The sequence below is a fragment of the Rhinolophus sinicus genome, chromosome 9, assembly GCF_057876585.1.
Source record: "Rhinolophus sinicus isolate RSI-liver-muscle chromosome 9, RSI-T2T, whole genome shotgun sequence".
In the NCBI taxonomy this organism is placed as follows: Eukaryota; Metazoa; Chordata; class Mammalia; order Chiroptera; family Rhinolophidae; genus Rhinolophus; species Rhinolophus sinicus.
Genome location: NC_142509.1, coordinates 35,990,880 through 36,008,119, shown reverse-complemented (window position 1 = coordinate 36,008,119; position 17,240 = coordinate 35,990,880). Strand labels below are relative to the sequence as shown.

At 38.0% G+C, this 17,240-nt stretch overlaps 1 protein-coding gene across 3 annotated transcripts in view; it reads right to left on the bottom strand.

Moving 5' to 3' along the window:
* Positions 1–948: 948 nt before the first annotated feature.
* Positions 949–17,240, bottom strand: part of KNTC1 (kinetochore associated 1) — a 56,070-nt gene continuing 39,778 nt past the window's right edge. For all 3 annotated transcript variants that reach the window (XM_074321598.2, XM_074321597.2, XM_019734072.3), the window contains exons 46-64: positions 16,524–16,695; positions 16,379–16,437; positions 16,017–16,233; positions 15,177–15,250; positions 14,696–14,906; positions 14,467–14,576; positions 12,183–12,229; positions 10,758–10,836; positions 9,387–9,505; positions 8,866–9,001; positions 8,139–8,234; positions 7,710–7,766; positions 6,090–6,144; positions 5,941–6,004; positions 5,248–5,377; positions 4,089–4,178; positions 3,167–3,312; positions 2,275–2,365; positions 949–1,179 (exon numbers count right to left, since the gene is read on the bottom strand). In XM_074321598.2, coding sequence (XP_074177699.2) covers positions 1,159–1,179; positions 2,275–2,365; positions 3,167–3,312; positions 4,089–4,178; positions 5,248–5,377; positions 5,941–6,004; positions 6,090–6,144; positions 7,710–7,766; positions 8,139–8,234; positions 8,866–9,001; positions 9,387–9,505; positions 10,758–10,836; positions 12,183–12,229; positions 14,467–14,576; positions 14,696–14,906; positions 15,177–15,250; positions 16,017–16,233; positions 16,379–16,437; positions 16,524–16,695 — 1,974 coding nt within the window. In that variant the 3' untranslated portion in view covers positions 949–1,158. The remainder of the gene's footprint in view (positions 1,180–2,274; positions 2,366–3,166; positions 3,313–4,088; positions 4,179–5,247; positions 5,378–5,940; positions 6,005–6,089; positions 6,145–7,709; positions 7,767–8,138; positions 8,235–8,865; positions 9,002–9,386; positions 9,506–10,757; positions 10,837–12,182; positions 12,230–14,466; positions 14,577–14,695; positions 14,907–15,176; positions 15,251–16,016; positions 16,234–16,378; positions 16,438–16,523; positions 16,696–17,240) is intronic.

Below are 17,240 nucleotides of genomic sequence, written 5' to 3'. Positions count from 1 at the left end.
TCCCAAACCTATGTTTTTAATCACGATGCTACACTGAGTTTTTAGTATAGAAACAGTATTTTCTCAACTAGCAAAACAAAGGCAAACTAATTCGAGTGTCATTACGGTGTTCACAAGTATAGCAGATTAGGAAGGCAGGGTAAGAGGTGTGCGTGGTGCTCTGTGTGCCCCGCAGCGTTCGCTGACTCTGCGACATCCTGCCTTTCTAAGCCATCCTCCCAGCCGGGGGCTTACAGCCTGCACACTGCATGTCCCACACTCCTGGCCACATGGCTTCCTGCTTGATTGTCATTTCTTAGCACTGGCACGAGAATTAGAGGTTGGAGCAAGCAGAGCTACTTCTTTTCTCTTTTGGTGGTGGCTTGGCAGTGGCCTCGAAAGATGCCCAAGGGATACTTTGGGCAGCACCGGTGGGAGGAGGCTCACCCTTTGGAGGAGTGGCACGGGGGGCCTGGGGGCTCCAGCAGGAGCAGTGGCCACATCTTCCCCCGTTGTCTCCCTGGTGGGCCCCCTCCTCTCCCTTTGCCTTTCAGTTATTTTAACACCTTTGTAACCAATTCCTGGCATTTAATCCATCGCTGCTTGAAATACCTAGAGTGTTTTCTATTGTTCTGGCTGGCCACCGACCAACACATTCAGCAGCAAAAAATTACACACGTTTACTAGAATAACACTACAAAGATTGATGTATTTTTTTGTTTGTTTTTTAAGGAGGGCGCAGCTCACAGTAGCCCATGCGCGGACTGAACCGGCAACCTTGGTGTTATCAGCATCGTGTTTTAACCAACTGAGCTAACTGGCCACCTTAAAAGATCAATATTCTTATTTATACCTGTGGATGAAACAGGCTATATAAGTAGTTCCTTTTCTTATGGGGGGAGTTCCTTTTCTTATTGCATTTTGCTTCTTTTATACAAGGTGTAAAAAACTGATAGTCTCTGTGAGTTACAGTAACTGACAAAGAGAAGATTTATTAATTCAGGATCTGAGTTCTTTATGGGACAATCAGGCTACCAAGTGTCTTAGTTATCACCTCAGGTAACATCTGATAATAGCTATGACACAGACCACACAATTTTAAAACCGTAATAAATATGGTCAGTTAATAGCAGACTCCGAACTTCCTCTTCCTCTTCCTGAAAAAGGCTTGATGATTTACTATGATCCATTAAGAAACATCTAAATGGGAAGAAACACAGAAGTATTATGAGTGTCACTTAGTTTTTTAAACAGAAGATGCTCAGATAAACTATAGAACTTAAGACGTAACTGTATTGCTAAAAACGTACACATAAAATTATTTGGCATTTTAGACAGTTATGACTGGAGAAAAACATATATATATATATATATATATATATATATATACACACACACACACACATAATGCATATATATATATATACACACACACATAATACGTATATATATATATATATTTTTTTTTTCCAAAAATGTATGTATTTTTGAAAAACATATATTTAAGGGTCACAAATTCACCTCCTGAATCAATATTCCCCCTTTTAGAAAAAAGTAGTTTTATGCCATTGAGCACAATAGATTGGAAGTGAACATTGGAAGTTATTAATTAATGAAAATTAACAAAATGGAGGTTTATTTTAATATTCCTTTTCTGGACCAAAGGAGGAAAAGAACCCCACAATACTTACGTTTACTAAAACTACTAAGCCATGATCCAAGTAAAAATATTTATCTTATATTTAAGTTCAAATTAGGAGTAAAAGTAATTTACATGTACATTTTATATATGAAAACATTTGGAAGGATATATATCAAAATATTAACAGTGATTCTCTGGTAGTGAGATTTCAAGAGATTAGTTTTTTTTTTTTGCTCTTGCAAATTTCTCTTTTTTCTATAGTGAACATGGATATCTTCAGTAACTATAACAGGTGAAGTAAAAACAATTAAAACCCGAGCACAGCATTAATCAATGCCTTTTGGATTTCTGTTTTTCACCTGCTTCAGTGTGAAAAACAAGACTTTATGAGGAATCATCATGCTTGGAAAGCACCTGGGAGACCAGGTGGTCCAGGTGGGAAACGAAACTCCTGCACAGCGTCAGCGACTGGCCCAAGGCCACGCAGCCGCTGAGCGCAGAGCTGAGAGGAGAGCCACAGCCTCTACAAAAAATAAAATATAGAAATACACGCAGCCATATGGAACAATACATTTATCTCCAGAACAACTTGGCTCAATTTCAAGACCCAAAAGTATAAATGGCGAAACCCAATAACAACGGACCAGCTTTACCTTCAGAATTTCACAGGGAGTGGCGTCTGCTGGCATTGGTTTTCCACAATGCTTTGAATATTCAGTTATAAAGACTGAAGCTTCATCTAAACTATGGAATCAGAAAAAAAACGGGCATGAGAAAGCTTTTCTGTGTTCGCTATCTTGACTTGATTGTAGTGATGTCATCACTACATATTCGTGCCAAAATTTATCAGCTTACTTGAAACACGTGCAGTTTATTCTATATATACATACATACATACACACACACATATATATATATATATATATATATATATATATCCTCAAAAGATAACACTTGTTCACAAATGATGGTATGTAATTATGGTTGGATCATAAGTGATAAAGAAGCAAAAAGAGATCCACGGCGGGGTAATGGACAAGTGATACCTCTCAAGGGATCAGCACAGTCAGACCTAACGCAGGGACGGATCCAGTCAATATTTCAGTCCTGGCCGAGTTTCCCTTTCTTCAGGGTCAGCCCATTTCTTCCTTCTCCCTTAGACTCCCCACATCCGCTCTTAATTCTATCCCAAGGAGCTTATTGTTTCTAAACTTGAGTACTGAAAAATTAGATAACGAAGCTTAGCAAAAGTTATGTTACATAAAGCCATCAATTCTCTGAGCAAGTGTCTGAGGAATGACGTTGTAACTCAGGGTTTTAGAACAGGCCTGTGAGATACCTATTTGGGGGGTTCAGACAGCTTGTTTAATTGTTTAATTCCAAGTTCACGTTCCAAGGGATTGGGTTCCAAAACAACTAATGCTACAGCTTCACATTTGGAGCTTTTAATTGCAAACAAACAGCTCTACTATTGTTTGACATTTTCCTCCAAAATAATGATAAATTTCAAGGAAATTCAACAGTTTTCTTTTTTCATGCACTTACCTTGATTCATTTGCCAAATACTTCACTAGGTCAGTGACATTGCTGGCATTCATCATGTGTAATTTCAATGCTTGAAAGTATTTTGTCTTTGCCAAAATCCCAAACTCCTTCTTGTTTATGATATTATTCAGAATCAGATTTCTAACCTAGAGAATGACAGGTAGCGCCATATTAAAAATGTGTTCAGTGCCCAGTTTTCAATACCACAGTGTTTCTGACAGTTAGGAGTTAGATTGTTATTGCATTGTGTCCTAGCCTTTTTTTTTTTTAATTTTATTGGGGAATATTGGGGAACGGTGTGTTTCTCTAGGGCCCATCAGCTCTAAGTCATTGTCTTTCAATCTAGTTGTGGAGGGTGCAGCTCAGTTCCAACTCCAGTCACCGTTTTCAATCTTTAGTTGCAGGGGGTGCAGCTCACCATCCCATGTGGGAATTGAACCGGCAACCTTGTTTTTGAGAGCTCCCGCTCTAACCAACTGAGCCATCCGGTCAGCGGCAGCTCGCTGTCTTCAATCTAGTTGTGGAGGGCGCAGCTCACTGGCCCATGTCGGAATTGAACCCGCAACCCCACTGTTCAGAGCTCGCACTCTAACCAACTGAGCTATCTGGCCTCCCCCCAGCCTCCTTTTTGAGGGGGTAGTTGGGGGAAGGGGAATGGCTTTGGCCCGTTTCAGTACTATATCCAGTAAATAGATAAAAAGTAATTGTCGTTAAGCACTCTGGGACTTTTTATGAGCATAGCAATAAACAAGATAGCCAGGGACCCCGTCTTCTGAAAAACTTACTGAGGTTTTAATAAAATAATTGTACATATTAACAAACAGATTGAGATGGTAGCTTTCAGCCTAATGTTGGTTTGGGGAAAATTATTACCTCTAATATGTAATATTTCATAGAGAAAGGATATGAAATTTTCTCTTACTTGATGTGAAAACCCGGTCAACTGGCCAGTATTCATATGCTCTTCTAATTGTTGTAAAATGATCTGAGGATCGCATGAGCTCAAAAAATTCTAGAGAAAAAAAATCAAAACATAATTTATGGAAAAGTATAATTACTACTGATGTCTGTCAAATCTGGAAGGCTTTTGTATTTAAATTTGAAATATCTTAAAGAATTTCCAATGCAGGAAAAAACGCCTCTGGCAACAAAAAATTATTAAAATAAGGAAAAAACCATTTTACAAATACCCATTCCAAAGAGCTGTTTAACAAGCATTTTGTCATTCTAAGTGCCAAAAGAAATCTATTTAAATACTAAAACTCTGAAAAGCATCAACGGATGAGTTCATGAATAGTCAAAAATGAACAAAGTCAAAGGCAAGTACAGATGGCTTTGAAAAAATGAAATGAATAGAACAAATAAATACAAAATATGCACGCTCTTCTATATAGATCTCTACCCGCTGGCTTATCTACCTTTGGAGAAACAATGCTATAAAACATTCCCAAATGCTTTGAACAAGTAGATTCCATATTATAAAGGGAATGAGAGTTATTTTTAAAAGTTCTGTCCTCAAAAAGCTTGTGGCTCATTCGTTAGACACACGCAAAACCTGATCTCCCCTCTCCGACATGTCACTAAGTTAAGCTACCTGCCTCTTAGTCTTCTCCGTCTAGTTCATTTTCATTGCTCCCACCCTACTCTGGGGACCGACCCCTCAAGCTTTCCTTGTCTGCCCACAGGTGGTTGTGTATAGATCAGGTGAGATAAAATCCTATTCAAATGCAAGAGCTTCCCAAGAATCTACCTTCTTGACACGGCTCCCCTCCAGTCAAGCCCATGTGGATTATTCCTTCTAAAGTACTCCCTGATCTTTTCACTTTACTCTTCCAGGAAAATTGTTTCCCACTGACAGAATAAGGTCCAAACCCCTGTGAAGGCATCTCTCCGAATAGCCTCAACCTACCTTTCAGTCTTACCTCCCACTAAACCCCCACACAAACCTTCTGCCGCACCCACTGCTGTACCCCTGCTTTATAGGTTTGGTGAAAAGAAAATGCAATGTTTTGCAAGGGACATGCACTCTGCGACCTTTTTCCATTTTTTTGGCAGCCCCAGCAGAGTAATTTCCAAGATACCTTAATGTGCTGGCGTCTTTGTTCTGAGTGGGGCATGAGCATAAGACAGGCTAATGCAAAAGCCGGGAGCTCTAACTGGACATACTGCCTGGCAACGCCAACCATGTCGAGATCATCTGACACCGGACATCTTCAAGAGAGCACATTAGTTAGTGAATAACTTGGCAGGTTCACTAGACGAGATGGGTCTTTCTGGTTTTCCACAGTTGGTACTTGCCTATGCTTTCAATAATGTTAAACATTAAAATACTGGTGCAGAACATATGCTTAGTAATGAGTAACTTGAGTCTTTTTTGGCATTCTTCCTGGAATAAAATAATCTATCTACAGGAATATAAACTACTAGTTGATGCTGATTATGTCTGAAAGTCTACACATGCCTAAAGACCAATTCTCAGACGACTCAAAAATCTATGAGACCGTCTTGTATGAGTTAGGGTAGTCACAAAAGGCACTCCATACTTCTATTAAAATTGGGTACTAATTTTAGAGACTTCTTACTGAATATCATCAGTTCATTACTTGTACCTCACATGAAAAGAAGACATAATAAAAATAAGAGATATTTTATTTTAGAAACAAGTGGTATGCTTACCTTCCCAAGAAAAAGGAGTCATAAAAAATGTTTATTAGGAAGGAATTTATAAGCCACAAATTTGATTTTTTCAGTAGGAAAACAAATATTTTACTTACTCTAGAATAGCAATGAGGCTCTCACAACAATCTGATAACTGACTGGGGCTTAAAGGACAAGAGGCTGAAAAGAAAAAAAACAACAAAATTGTACATATGCACACAACTATAAGAAGCTACTGTCAATGTTTCAGAGGAGAGAAAAATACCTGAAAGAAGTGGTATCTGAACCACACGCTGCCAGGCTTTGCTGAAGTAGGGAACCTGCGGAAACAGGTGTATTAAAGAATTCATGCAGGGGAAATCACAAACTCTATTTTACAGTCACAAAACTATACACTTAAAGCTTACACGCGGGATGCTAAAATCACGAATTGATATCTCCCTGTTTGAGATGATAAGATTATAGAATAATTTCCTCTAGAGTTATATACGTCAGGATATTACTATACAATTCTGGCTGACTCATTATTGTTTCGTTTAGGAAAAAAAGTGTCAGAACCTAACTCGAAAAACAAAATTTATATTAAGTCTATTATGTGCCAGATGTTGTGCTAGGGACACAGGAAGGGGGCAAGGAAGCAAGATAAAGGGTTTCAAAAAATGAATAAGGAAACGACATAAATTTCTATCAGTAGGGGAGTGTTAAATAAGTTATGGTATATTTTACTCCATATAATGGAGAATAATTACGTTAAAAATAAAGCGATACCTCAAAAGGCTAAACATGGTTATTGCAAGACCCAATAATTCAACTTCTAGGTACTTAGAAACAAAAACATATGTCTATACAAAAGCCTGTACACAAACGTTCATAGCAGAATTACTCATAACCAAAAAGTGGAAACAATTCACATGTCCATCAACTTATGAATGAACAAAATGTGGTCCATCCACACAATAGAACATTAATCAGCCATGAAAAGGAATGAAGCACTGACACGCTCGCTACAACATGGATGAACCTTGAAAACATTATGGTGAGTGAAAGACACAAGATGCAAAATGCCACGTATCATATGATTCCATTGATATAAAATGTTCAGAATAGACAACTTCATAGAGACACGAAGTAAATTATTGGTTGTCGGGGAAGTGGAGGGGGGCTGGAGAGAGGGAAGGCAGAGGGGAATGACTGCTAATGAATATGGGGTTTCTTTCAGGAAAATGTTCTGGAATTAGTGGTGATGTTTGCATAGCTTTCTGAATATAGCACAAACCACTGAACTGTACACTTTAAATGGGTGAATTTTATGTGTGATTTACATCTTAGTTTAAAAAGATGACAGATCTATATTTGCTAATATGAAACAGTCTCCAGACACCATTAAATTACATATTTCTATATTAATAATCGTTATGTGGGTGCACAACTTATGAAATTTAGAAAAGATGAATAAGGTGTGGTCTCTGACTTTAAAGATCTTCAAAGTCCAAGAGAGCTAGTCAAATGTGTAATTAAGATATATTATGCTATTGCCTGAAACTAATAATATAATACTGAATGTCCACTGTAATTGAAAAAAATAATTAAAAAAAAAAATAAATTATACTACGACAAGCATTATAGTAGAGACAGTGTTTTTAGATCCTAAATGAAGGCGTGATGCATGAGGCCTGGAGAACAGTGGAAAGTGTTGTCTTGGAGGAGGTGACGTCTGCACTGAGTATTCCGCGTGTGGGTATCACTTTCACGTAACATCATCCTACAGCAGATCCGTTCTGGTTTTCACTAGGGAGCTGATTACTAACCACTGTACCCAGCAGTCACAAGGCCAACAAGCATAAAGATTAAATTCTATAAATCTTATTGTGAAAAAATTACATACCTGCCATAAAGAATGAATACTAGAAATGGCTGTTAAAACTTTCCTGAGGTAAGGAATCTGTGAAAAAATAAAATGAAAACATTCTGGAGATCACCAAAATGGAAAATGTCAACATGAAACATCGGATTCTTTCCAAAGGAATATCAGTATAATTTGTCTTCCATGAGAACTGCCAGAGACGTTCACTTACAAATTCACAAATATAAAAAGGGGCCAAGAACCTTCCACTTGTTTCCTGTGAAATTTATGTCATTTTTGAGTTTGCACTTTCTCTGGCCTAATACCACATTCTTTAAGTTTGGTCTGAACCCAATGAGAGTGAATGTTTTCAGCTTACATCTGTTCAATAACAAGCATTGATGCAAAATGTTTAGGCGATGCTGTATGAAAGCTTTAAAAAATATTGCAATCTAGGGTACTGGGTCTTACCATATTGAAGCCAAGAAGCTTTTGCAAGAGGCCATTCCACAGCTGCAGGTCATGGATTTTGTATTCCAAACAAAGCTCCGTCACCAATCTTACCGCCTAAATAGGAAAAAAAAAAAATCATATTGTTTCAAAGCACCAGTAAATCAAACCACTTTTGGAAAAGGTAGGGCAGCTGAACATAGAATAAGCTTATATAATCTAATTGTGTTTATTGCTTAAATTCAATGAAGGCCCCTTCTCCCTAATGAAAGAAAAAAAAGATTAAGATCACTCTTTTTCTTTCTTGCTGTCATGGACTCATCTCAGACCGCTCCCCTTTCTTTTTTCTATCCAAGAACATTGTACCTGTGGGCCCCAGACCCACCCAGGGCTCCAGCTGCTTGAGACTAAATTCCCATAGGCCTCTGAAAGGAAGAGTAACAAGACCCCTCCCCGCAGAGGGATAGTCTCTTCTCTTGTCCAGATGAGGACAGACAGGCCTTGGGAAGGATTATAAGTGCTCTCTCTTCTACATAGGGATGGCCTTAGGCCTTTGACTTTGAGAAAGAGAGGTAAGCGGACTTCCTAGTTGTCTTGTCACCTGCCAGGATAGGAAAGAAAAGGTCTCAGAGCGGTAGACCTATTCAGGAATAGAGTTTCTCTGGTTTTGTCTCTCTGGAATTGGAGTGAACATAATGGCATCTGAGAAGATGGCAGCCCCCACTATCGGATGGCTCAGTGTACATACCATAGATTCGTGGCTGTGGTTTTTCCAGAGACCCTTAATCATTCCTTCTTTAGGACTGTTGCAAAATAATTCATATGTGATGGGGATATTCAAAGTCTCAAATGATGCCAGAAAAGTTATACATTTCAAATATGCTCTGGAAAACAGGGGCATTTATGGGAATCATTCTCAAGGCCACACTTAAAATAAAAGCTACCATACGGATATATTAGGCCTGTTTGTTTTTAAATGCCTATTTTAGGCTCTAAATATATTCACTGAATATAATATTAGAAAGAAATCAATTTGAACAAGATGAAGAAAACATTTAGTTTCTAAACATCTCAAAGGAACGAGGGAAACAAGTTGTTTTCAAAGGCCAACTTCTTCTTTGCTGAAATGTCAAGGGCATTCCAAGCAATAGCTCCATTTACACAGCTGTGCTAATGCACTCTTACAAACGAAGGGCCTTCAAAGTTATACCTCCAAACAATTACCTGTTTCCTACTTCTTCATACAATTTTTTAAAAAATTCTACTTACTTCACTTCTTCAATGGGTTTTTTGAAGAGAGATTCTATAGTTTCCTTGTCAGCCAAGTAGAGGAGACACTGAAGAGCTCGCATTCTGTGGGCAAAAGTTAGCTGACGCACACCTACCGTCTGTAAAAGCAAAAAAAGTTTGGAGAGTTGCATGCTTGCAGATTGTAGTTGGGTATATGAGTTTTAACTTAAGCAACATAAGTAACATCATTAAAAAAAAATAATTAGTCAATTTGTGCCGAAGGAGTCAGTGGTTCTCAAAGTATGATCTATGGAACCTTGGCCAGTGTTCCTCAGACTTGTTCAGGAGACAATGGGTCAAGACAATTTTCCTAATAATACTAAGATGTTATTTGCCTTTTACATTGTGAAGCTATTTGCACTGATGGTGCAAAAGCGAAAGTGCTGGTTTGAATCAAGGCAGGGACACCCAACTGTCCGTAGCAGCCATGGTATTCTTCACAGCCACACATCTGCAGTATTAGAAACAAATGATGACTTCCACATAAGGTTCTTGATGAAGCAGTAAAAGTTAATTTCACCAAACCTCAACACATGGATATATTCACATGAGTTCACATCTGAATACATATTAATGTTAATTAATTAAATGTAAATTAATATTATTATGTGTTCATTAATGCTCTATGTGACAAAACATACTGCAATATGATGGTTTTTTCAGGGAAAAGCACTTGTATGACTGTGAACCAGCCACTTTGCCTGGAACACCATTTTTACTCTAAAGAATGACGATCAGATTAACTGACATGCAAGAAAAAAAGGGCTACTTCCCCCCCTGCTATCAAGGACATACCATCTGCATCTCAGATTTTCCACCCTTTTCTTCCTTTCACCCATCTATCTGCACCCTTTCTCTCCCTCGGTTCCAACTGCCTCAGAACATTTCTATATGCAAAAGTCTGCAGGCCAAAGAGGCCCTGTTGCCTTTATGGGGAAGGAAATGGGATCAGTCCAGCTAAAGATTGTGGGGAGGGACGCGGGTGGCATGACTGGCAGGTGAAGCCAGGTCACGCAGGGCCTGCAGGCCAGGGTGCAGACCGCCCTGTTTGGCCAGTTGGTTTGGCCCCTTGGTATGAGGAACGTTGACTAACCAGGGAGTTAATAACTGTGAATGGAGATAACCCACGGGAACTGTCAAGAGACGCACCATTCAGTTTGCTGAGCAGGATATTACAGAAGCCAGCACCGAATGGAGGTTGGCAGATGTTACAAAGGAAGACAAACCTTGAATAAGCATATAAGTGAGCATTATCTTAATCATCTGCTAATATCAAAAATAGTAAATATACAGGAAAAAATGTTAAGCTGAGATGCAAACATGAGTTTAGACTAAGTTCCTATGACTCACAGGTGTAGATGATGTTGCAAATATGAACAGCATTCTTGAACTATAATCAATCGGACGAGACAGAAGGAGATACAGGACTCTGGAAAAAAAAATTTGCAATTACATTTGGATATTTAGTGATAGATTACCAAAACAATACACCTTCTTTACTGTCCACAGAAAAAGTAATGAGACATAAGCCTGAAGGGTTATGGGTCAAGGATATTTTTGCTTTCCTCTTTATCTAAAGAAGATAATAAATACAGTGAAATCTAGGCCTCAGTCTTCTCATCTATAAAATGACTAGTCAATTTCTGATCACTTAAATTCTCTCTATTTAAAAAACTAATAAAAACCATAGCTGCAAAGTACGTTGAATACTACACATGGAAAATTCTGTTTCAGTTCACAGGACATTATCAGTGGCACATGTCAATCTCTAGACTTGGGGCTGACCAGCTCCCGCCTGAGAAGGGCAAGACAGATCAGGTGTATTGAAGGAAGGAGGGAAGGAGCTTCCGGTGGGAAAAGGCCAGAAGTTACAAAATTGGCATGAAGTAGCCTTGTGGGATTTCCTTCTTGGGATTCTCTCTCTCTCTCTGAATTATTTCCCTCTAAGACTTTCCATGTGACTGGTTCAGTTAGACACTCCAGATGCATTAGCTAAAGGTGCCCCGTCCTTAAAAGACTCAGCAAGCACAAGGTGAAGTCCAGAGGAAAGGAGGTAATGGAGGGAGTGATAGGCCAGCTTTGCCCAAATCAGGAAAAATTCTTTTCTTGGGTTTGTGTTTCTACATCATTTCTCACTATGAGATCTCTAGGACCATATACGGTGTAGGGCTTCACAAGTGACTTGACCTACTTTTGATCTAGACCAGGAATGGCAAGAAGCTGGCATGTGTGTCACCACTCCCTACGCCTATGCCAAGCATCACTAATGGATTACCACAATCTTTTTGATTTGGGCCCAGATACAGTCTCAAGAGAGCAAGCCATGACCAATCAGATTTAGAAGAAACCAATGTGCCTTTCTTGGTCAGTCTTAGGTTGGAAGGGAAAAGAAACTCTGGTGGCCCATATGTGATCGAGCCCAGCTCAGCTCACCAGGGTGAGAGAACATGAAGGGGTCTGGGGCCAAGGTCTTAGCTAGAAAGAGTTTTCCTCTGCTTGAGGTGCATTTTCTGTTAAAAATGTTCTAAGAGCTCTCAACAGTAGTCAGAACTCATTGAGGGTTCAGAAATTCGGAATCTTGGCTGTTTCTTATTTATTCCACTGGAGATACTTATGTATACTCACAGCCGTATATATCAATGAACTGATTCTTCTTAGAGACTCTGACCCAAGTTATATCAAGAAAGTCTTCTCAAAATCAAACTCTGGCAAATTTATTGCTAAGATTCCTACTGGACAACAAGGTACAGACAAATGTAAGTAAAGGAAGAGTACCTTCGCAGTGCTTCATCTTCTTGAAGTTCAAATATTTGTGACGAGTTCTTTGAAAAAGTGGGGGAAAAAAGTCAAAAACTGAAGAAAGTTTGTTGACTATATAAGCTTATGAAAATCTATTCAGTGAAAAACACAATATACAAAATTACATTTAAATGCAAGAAATCACAGTGCAATTCATTACTTTATGAAAAGACCTTTGCTTAGAAAATGAGTTTACTACATTCATTCAGTCAACAAACATTTACTGAGCACTTATTATGTGCCAGGCATGATTCCAGTCACATGGGTTGAATATTAAATGAGTTGTTCATCAGTTCATGATATATTTATTGGGACTTACAAAGTAGTGTGTTAGGTGTTATGTACAGACACGCTTCCTGGCCTGAAGGAACTCGCAATTTAGGACTCCAAGTTTATGTATAAGTTAAAACATGCTGGTCTCTGAGTCAACCACAAATTCCATGTGGCCTAGATATGCTTCTAATTCCGGTTTCCACTGAAGCACAGTCCTTGCTCTTGATAAATACTTACATACTTCTTAAATTGAATCCCATAGTTTTGTGATATGAAAACTACTAAGTAAAAACTTAATGTCATGTCAGTTATACCAGTTGTTTACAAATAGATTTTTTTAAGGATATCTGCCCAAGTGGATAGAGGAGTTATAGAATCTCCCTAACTAAAACTGAAAACTCAGAAGAAACAGTGCAAAAAATTCTGCATTTGGATTGCTGAATCCCATCACAAATCTAGATATTAATAGTATTTTTTTTTTTTAAAAAACTGGTACCATTTCCCCGAAAATAAGACCTAGCTGGACAATCAACTCTAATGTGTCTTTCGATGCAAAAATTAATAAAAGACCCGGTATTATATTATATTATTATTATATTATATAAGACCCGCTCTTATATTACAGTAAAATAAGACCGGGTCTTATATTAATTTTTTGCTCCAAAAGATGCATTAGAGCTGATTGTCTGGCTAAGTCTTATTTTCGGGGAAACACGGTATTATGTACCTCCTGATATGATACACCGAATACATTACCTGTATAGTATTCTTGCCAAAAATACGGAATCTGAATCTACTCATAAGAAACATCAGCAAACCCACAATAAGACACTTTACAAACCATTAGCCTGCACCCTTCAAAAATGTCAATGTCTGTCAGTTAAAATAGATTCAAGTAAGAATCATCAATAGATGCTAAATCAGGGCATGTGTGTGGTGGGGGAGGAGTTTGGAGAGAAACATATTATATTGTCTCAAAGTATCTCTGCAAATAGATATAAAAGGAAACATACTATATATGTAATAGAGAAATGGACAACATTTTGACTAACTGATCTAAATTTACCTCACCTATTAGGGCAAATGAGTCACCAGGTGCCTCCAAATGTCATACCCTGAGAAGGACACCATGTCATTTAGGTAGCATCCTGGCCAAAAATACATAATTCAAATCTTATCATGAGGACACATTAGATTTGAATGTTTCCCCCGTTTTGGGGGAACCTATAAACTAACTGGCCTGTACTCTTCAAAAATGTCAATGTCATGAAAAACAAAGAAATGTCACAGAACTGTTCCAGATGAGATGAGAGACATGACAAATAAATGTAATGCATAATCCTGGATGGATCCTGATCCCAGGGGAAAAAACTGCTACAAAGAACATTATTGGGACAATTGGTTAAACTGTAACATGGACTACAGACTCCAGCTTATGTTTGTTTGTATACTATCAATATTATGCCAATATTATTAAATTATCTGATTTTGATAATTATACTGTGGTTAGGTAAGAGAAAAGCCTTGTTCCTAGGAAATACAGACTTAAGTATTAATGGGAAAGAGGCATGGCATATGCCATTTACTCTCAAATGGTTCAGGAAAATATTATGAATATGTATTTTATAGGGAAAGTGACAAAACATGAGTGAAATTATGGCAAAATGTTAAACACTGATGAATCTAGGTGAAGGATGTACAGGAATTCTACTGCAATTTTTCTGTCTTCTTAAAATTGTTTCAAAATAAAAAGTTAATTCCATGAAACTGAGTCTAAGAATAGGCCACTTCTTTTACATAAGAATTCATCTGGAATAACCAATTAAAAGGTAAAATGGTTGCAAAACAATGTTTAAACTAGAAGAAAAAGTAAACAACTTCATCAAAACTCATCAGATAAAAGTTCCTTCTTTTAGGATTCTGTGCTCCTCCTTGTATCAGTGCAGGACCACAGATAAAAACAGATAAACTCAGAGAATGGACTTACCTCACCAGGTTTTGTGGATGGACACAGCCATTGTTCCAACAACACATCCCAGACTTTTTCCAAATCAATTTCATTGATTTCGGCGATTTCTTTAGCTGCTGCATGAATATCTAAGATATTCAAGGTAAAGAATTAAAAAAAGAAACATCCATGTCTTTAATGTGAGATAACTGGGAATCAAAATGATAGTTTTCCTTGGACCAAAAGATAAGAAGGATTTTGTCCTCACCCGGATAATCTTTGCCCGATGAATTCTGAATTCTTTGATTTATGCTAGGATGTTCATACAGGCTGATGATGAGATGGGCTGGTTTTCCTATCATTCTTAAATACTCTGCAGTGTTCAGCTTGTGGGCTATGAGCACCGCCTCTGTGCCCGATCGCCGGTACTGAATGTGAAGCTTCTTCAACAAAGCCTCGGCTTTTTCCCGGGTTTCATCCTTTTAAAAATTCCAAGCAAAAAGAAAGACTTGTTTTCTAAATCTCAAGTGAGGCTAAGGATCCTTCTTTATCAATCAAGGGAGGGCCCTGCCTCAGTCACATCCTTAAGTAGCTACCAAAAGCTTCGTCTTCTTTCTCCATTTTAGGCATCCAACCCTTGGAAACCCTTGAAAAGGCTTATCCCCAGGGAAGGGGGAGAAGGTATGCTGGTGAGCAGAATTTAAGTCAAAAAGAAAGAGGAGCCTTCAATCTTAAGAGTTCAGACACACCTCAGATGGGATATTCTGTAGCCATCTCTGGGCTAAATACAAACAAAATTTCAAACTGGACATCTTGAAGGAACCTACAAAGATAAAGAAGAGATTTATAAGCAAATCTTAATCCTTTCAAGACAATGTAATTTAGTCAAATCAGCAAGTTTTTTATTTTTTTATTTTTTTTTATAAAAATGCTCCTAGTAAAGAACAATTTAAACAGGACAGAAGGATACAAAGTAGGAAGTCCACAGAGGTCCCTTCTTCAGCTTCTATTCCCATTCCCTAGATTCTTATACTTGTCCAGTTTTATGCGTGTGTGTGTCATGCACATGCGCACATAAATTTTAAGCCAAATGGGATAAGATCATTCACATAGTAGTACAATTTGCTGTTCTCACTTAATGTATCTTGGACAGCTTTCCAAATCAACTACATAGTATTCCATTCTATGAATATGTTACATTTTTAAACCAGTTTCAGACCAATGAACATTAAAAAAGTTATTTTCAACTTTGGTTACAACCCCAAACACAACAACGAGTGCCTGTTTGTGTACTGGTTTGATTACTGAGAATACCTAAGGATCCATTATTGGAAGTACCTCAGTCCGGATTCCCACTATCAAGGTGGAGAGTGCCTATACCCCTGCATCCTGAGCACACAGCAAGGGGTCTTGCTTACTTGGCTGGGGCCTTCTCCACACCCAGCAATGCCACAAGTGATGAGACAGGGGACAGACATGTTTAAACAATCATACTGCTTTATCCTCAAAGATACAAAAGTACTTTTTTCACAAGTTCAAAACGCCACACAGATGACCATTTTAAGACCAGTTAAAGGGAGAAGCCATACCTTCTGGGATTTCCTGGGCAAGACTGATGGCAATAGCGACAGCCCACTCCGGGTTAACTATGGATAACAAGTAGGATTCGATGGTTTGTGTGATCTTGGTTATTTCCTTGTTAATCAGTGCTGAGGATTTGGCTTGTGGCAACTTCAGGAGCTTTGGCTTCAGTTTTTTTTCAAAGACATGCTTGGCTGTAGATACGTACAGAGTGTCCAAAGAGAACTTCAAAGAAAGCAAAGGAAATGTTAAGGCTGATTGATAGGCTCACCTTTAAAGATTTTATGTGAAAGCAGCATAAAATCCTTCTACCCAGTGTCTGAATTAATTACAGGATAAAGGTACGGCTTACAAAGCTTTCACTTGTTACCTTCATTAATTTAGAAATTAAGAGCAGTGTTGGGAAGGATTCTTCACTGAGTTCTGTAGCTAGAAAGGAAACAAGAATAGTGTGGTTTGCTTTAGAAGAAAATTTTGGCGATTCAGTACAATTCCTAAGAAGTAAAGGAACTTACAGAGAATCTTCCAGAAGTTCTGTGCTGTGCCAAAAAATATTAGGTGAAAAGGCAGTCTAGTTTGGGCAGCTGATGGCAAAGTTATTATGTGCTCCAACATATACTGATTTTCTAGGTCCACTGGAGGAGAAATTCTTTTGTATGACTTCAAATGTTTCAGAAGACTCAATGCCTATATTAAAATAAAAACTTTCCAATGAGATTAAACCAGTCCTAAGTGTTTTAAAATCATCTAACTATACCTTCATAGCTTTCCATTTCTGAGACAGTCTTATTTTCATAAAGATGATCACACCTTTTGTAGCTTTACCTTTAACATTATTGTTCTAAACCATAATTTATATGGTCATTGAAGAAATTATACCAGGCGAAACCAATGGAATCCTGTTGTTGGGATGTTTTATAAACAAGAGTTTGGCAGTTCCCTATGCTCTCTTCAAAGAGTTTGAGCGATATCTCAAAAATACTTGATTGCATTTGAAATACAGAGGTAGTAGACCTAAAATTAATCCTCTATCCCTTTTTTTCACTTAAGTTTATATCTTACATATTTTTGGGCTTGTATAACCTTTGAATTAACCCATTTAAATTTTTAAAATCCAATTAAGAAGTTACTGAAAGTACTGAAATAGAAAAAAATTAGTGAGTCCTGGACCTACCTACCAATGGTGGAATCAACTCTGGGTACCACATATTTTATTTTATTTTTTTTGCCAG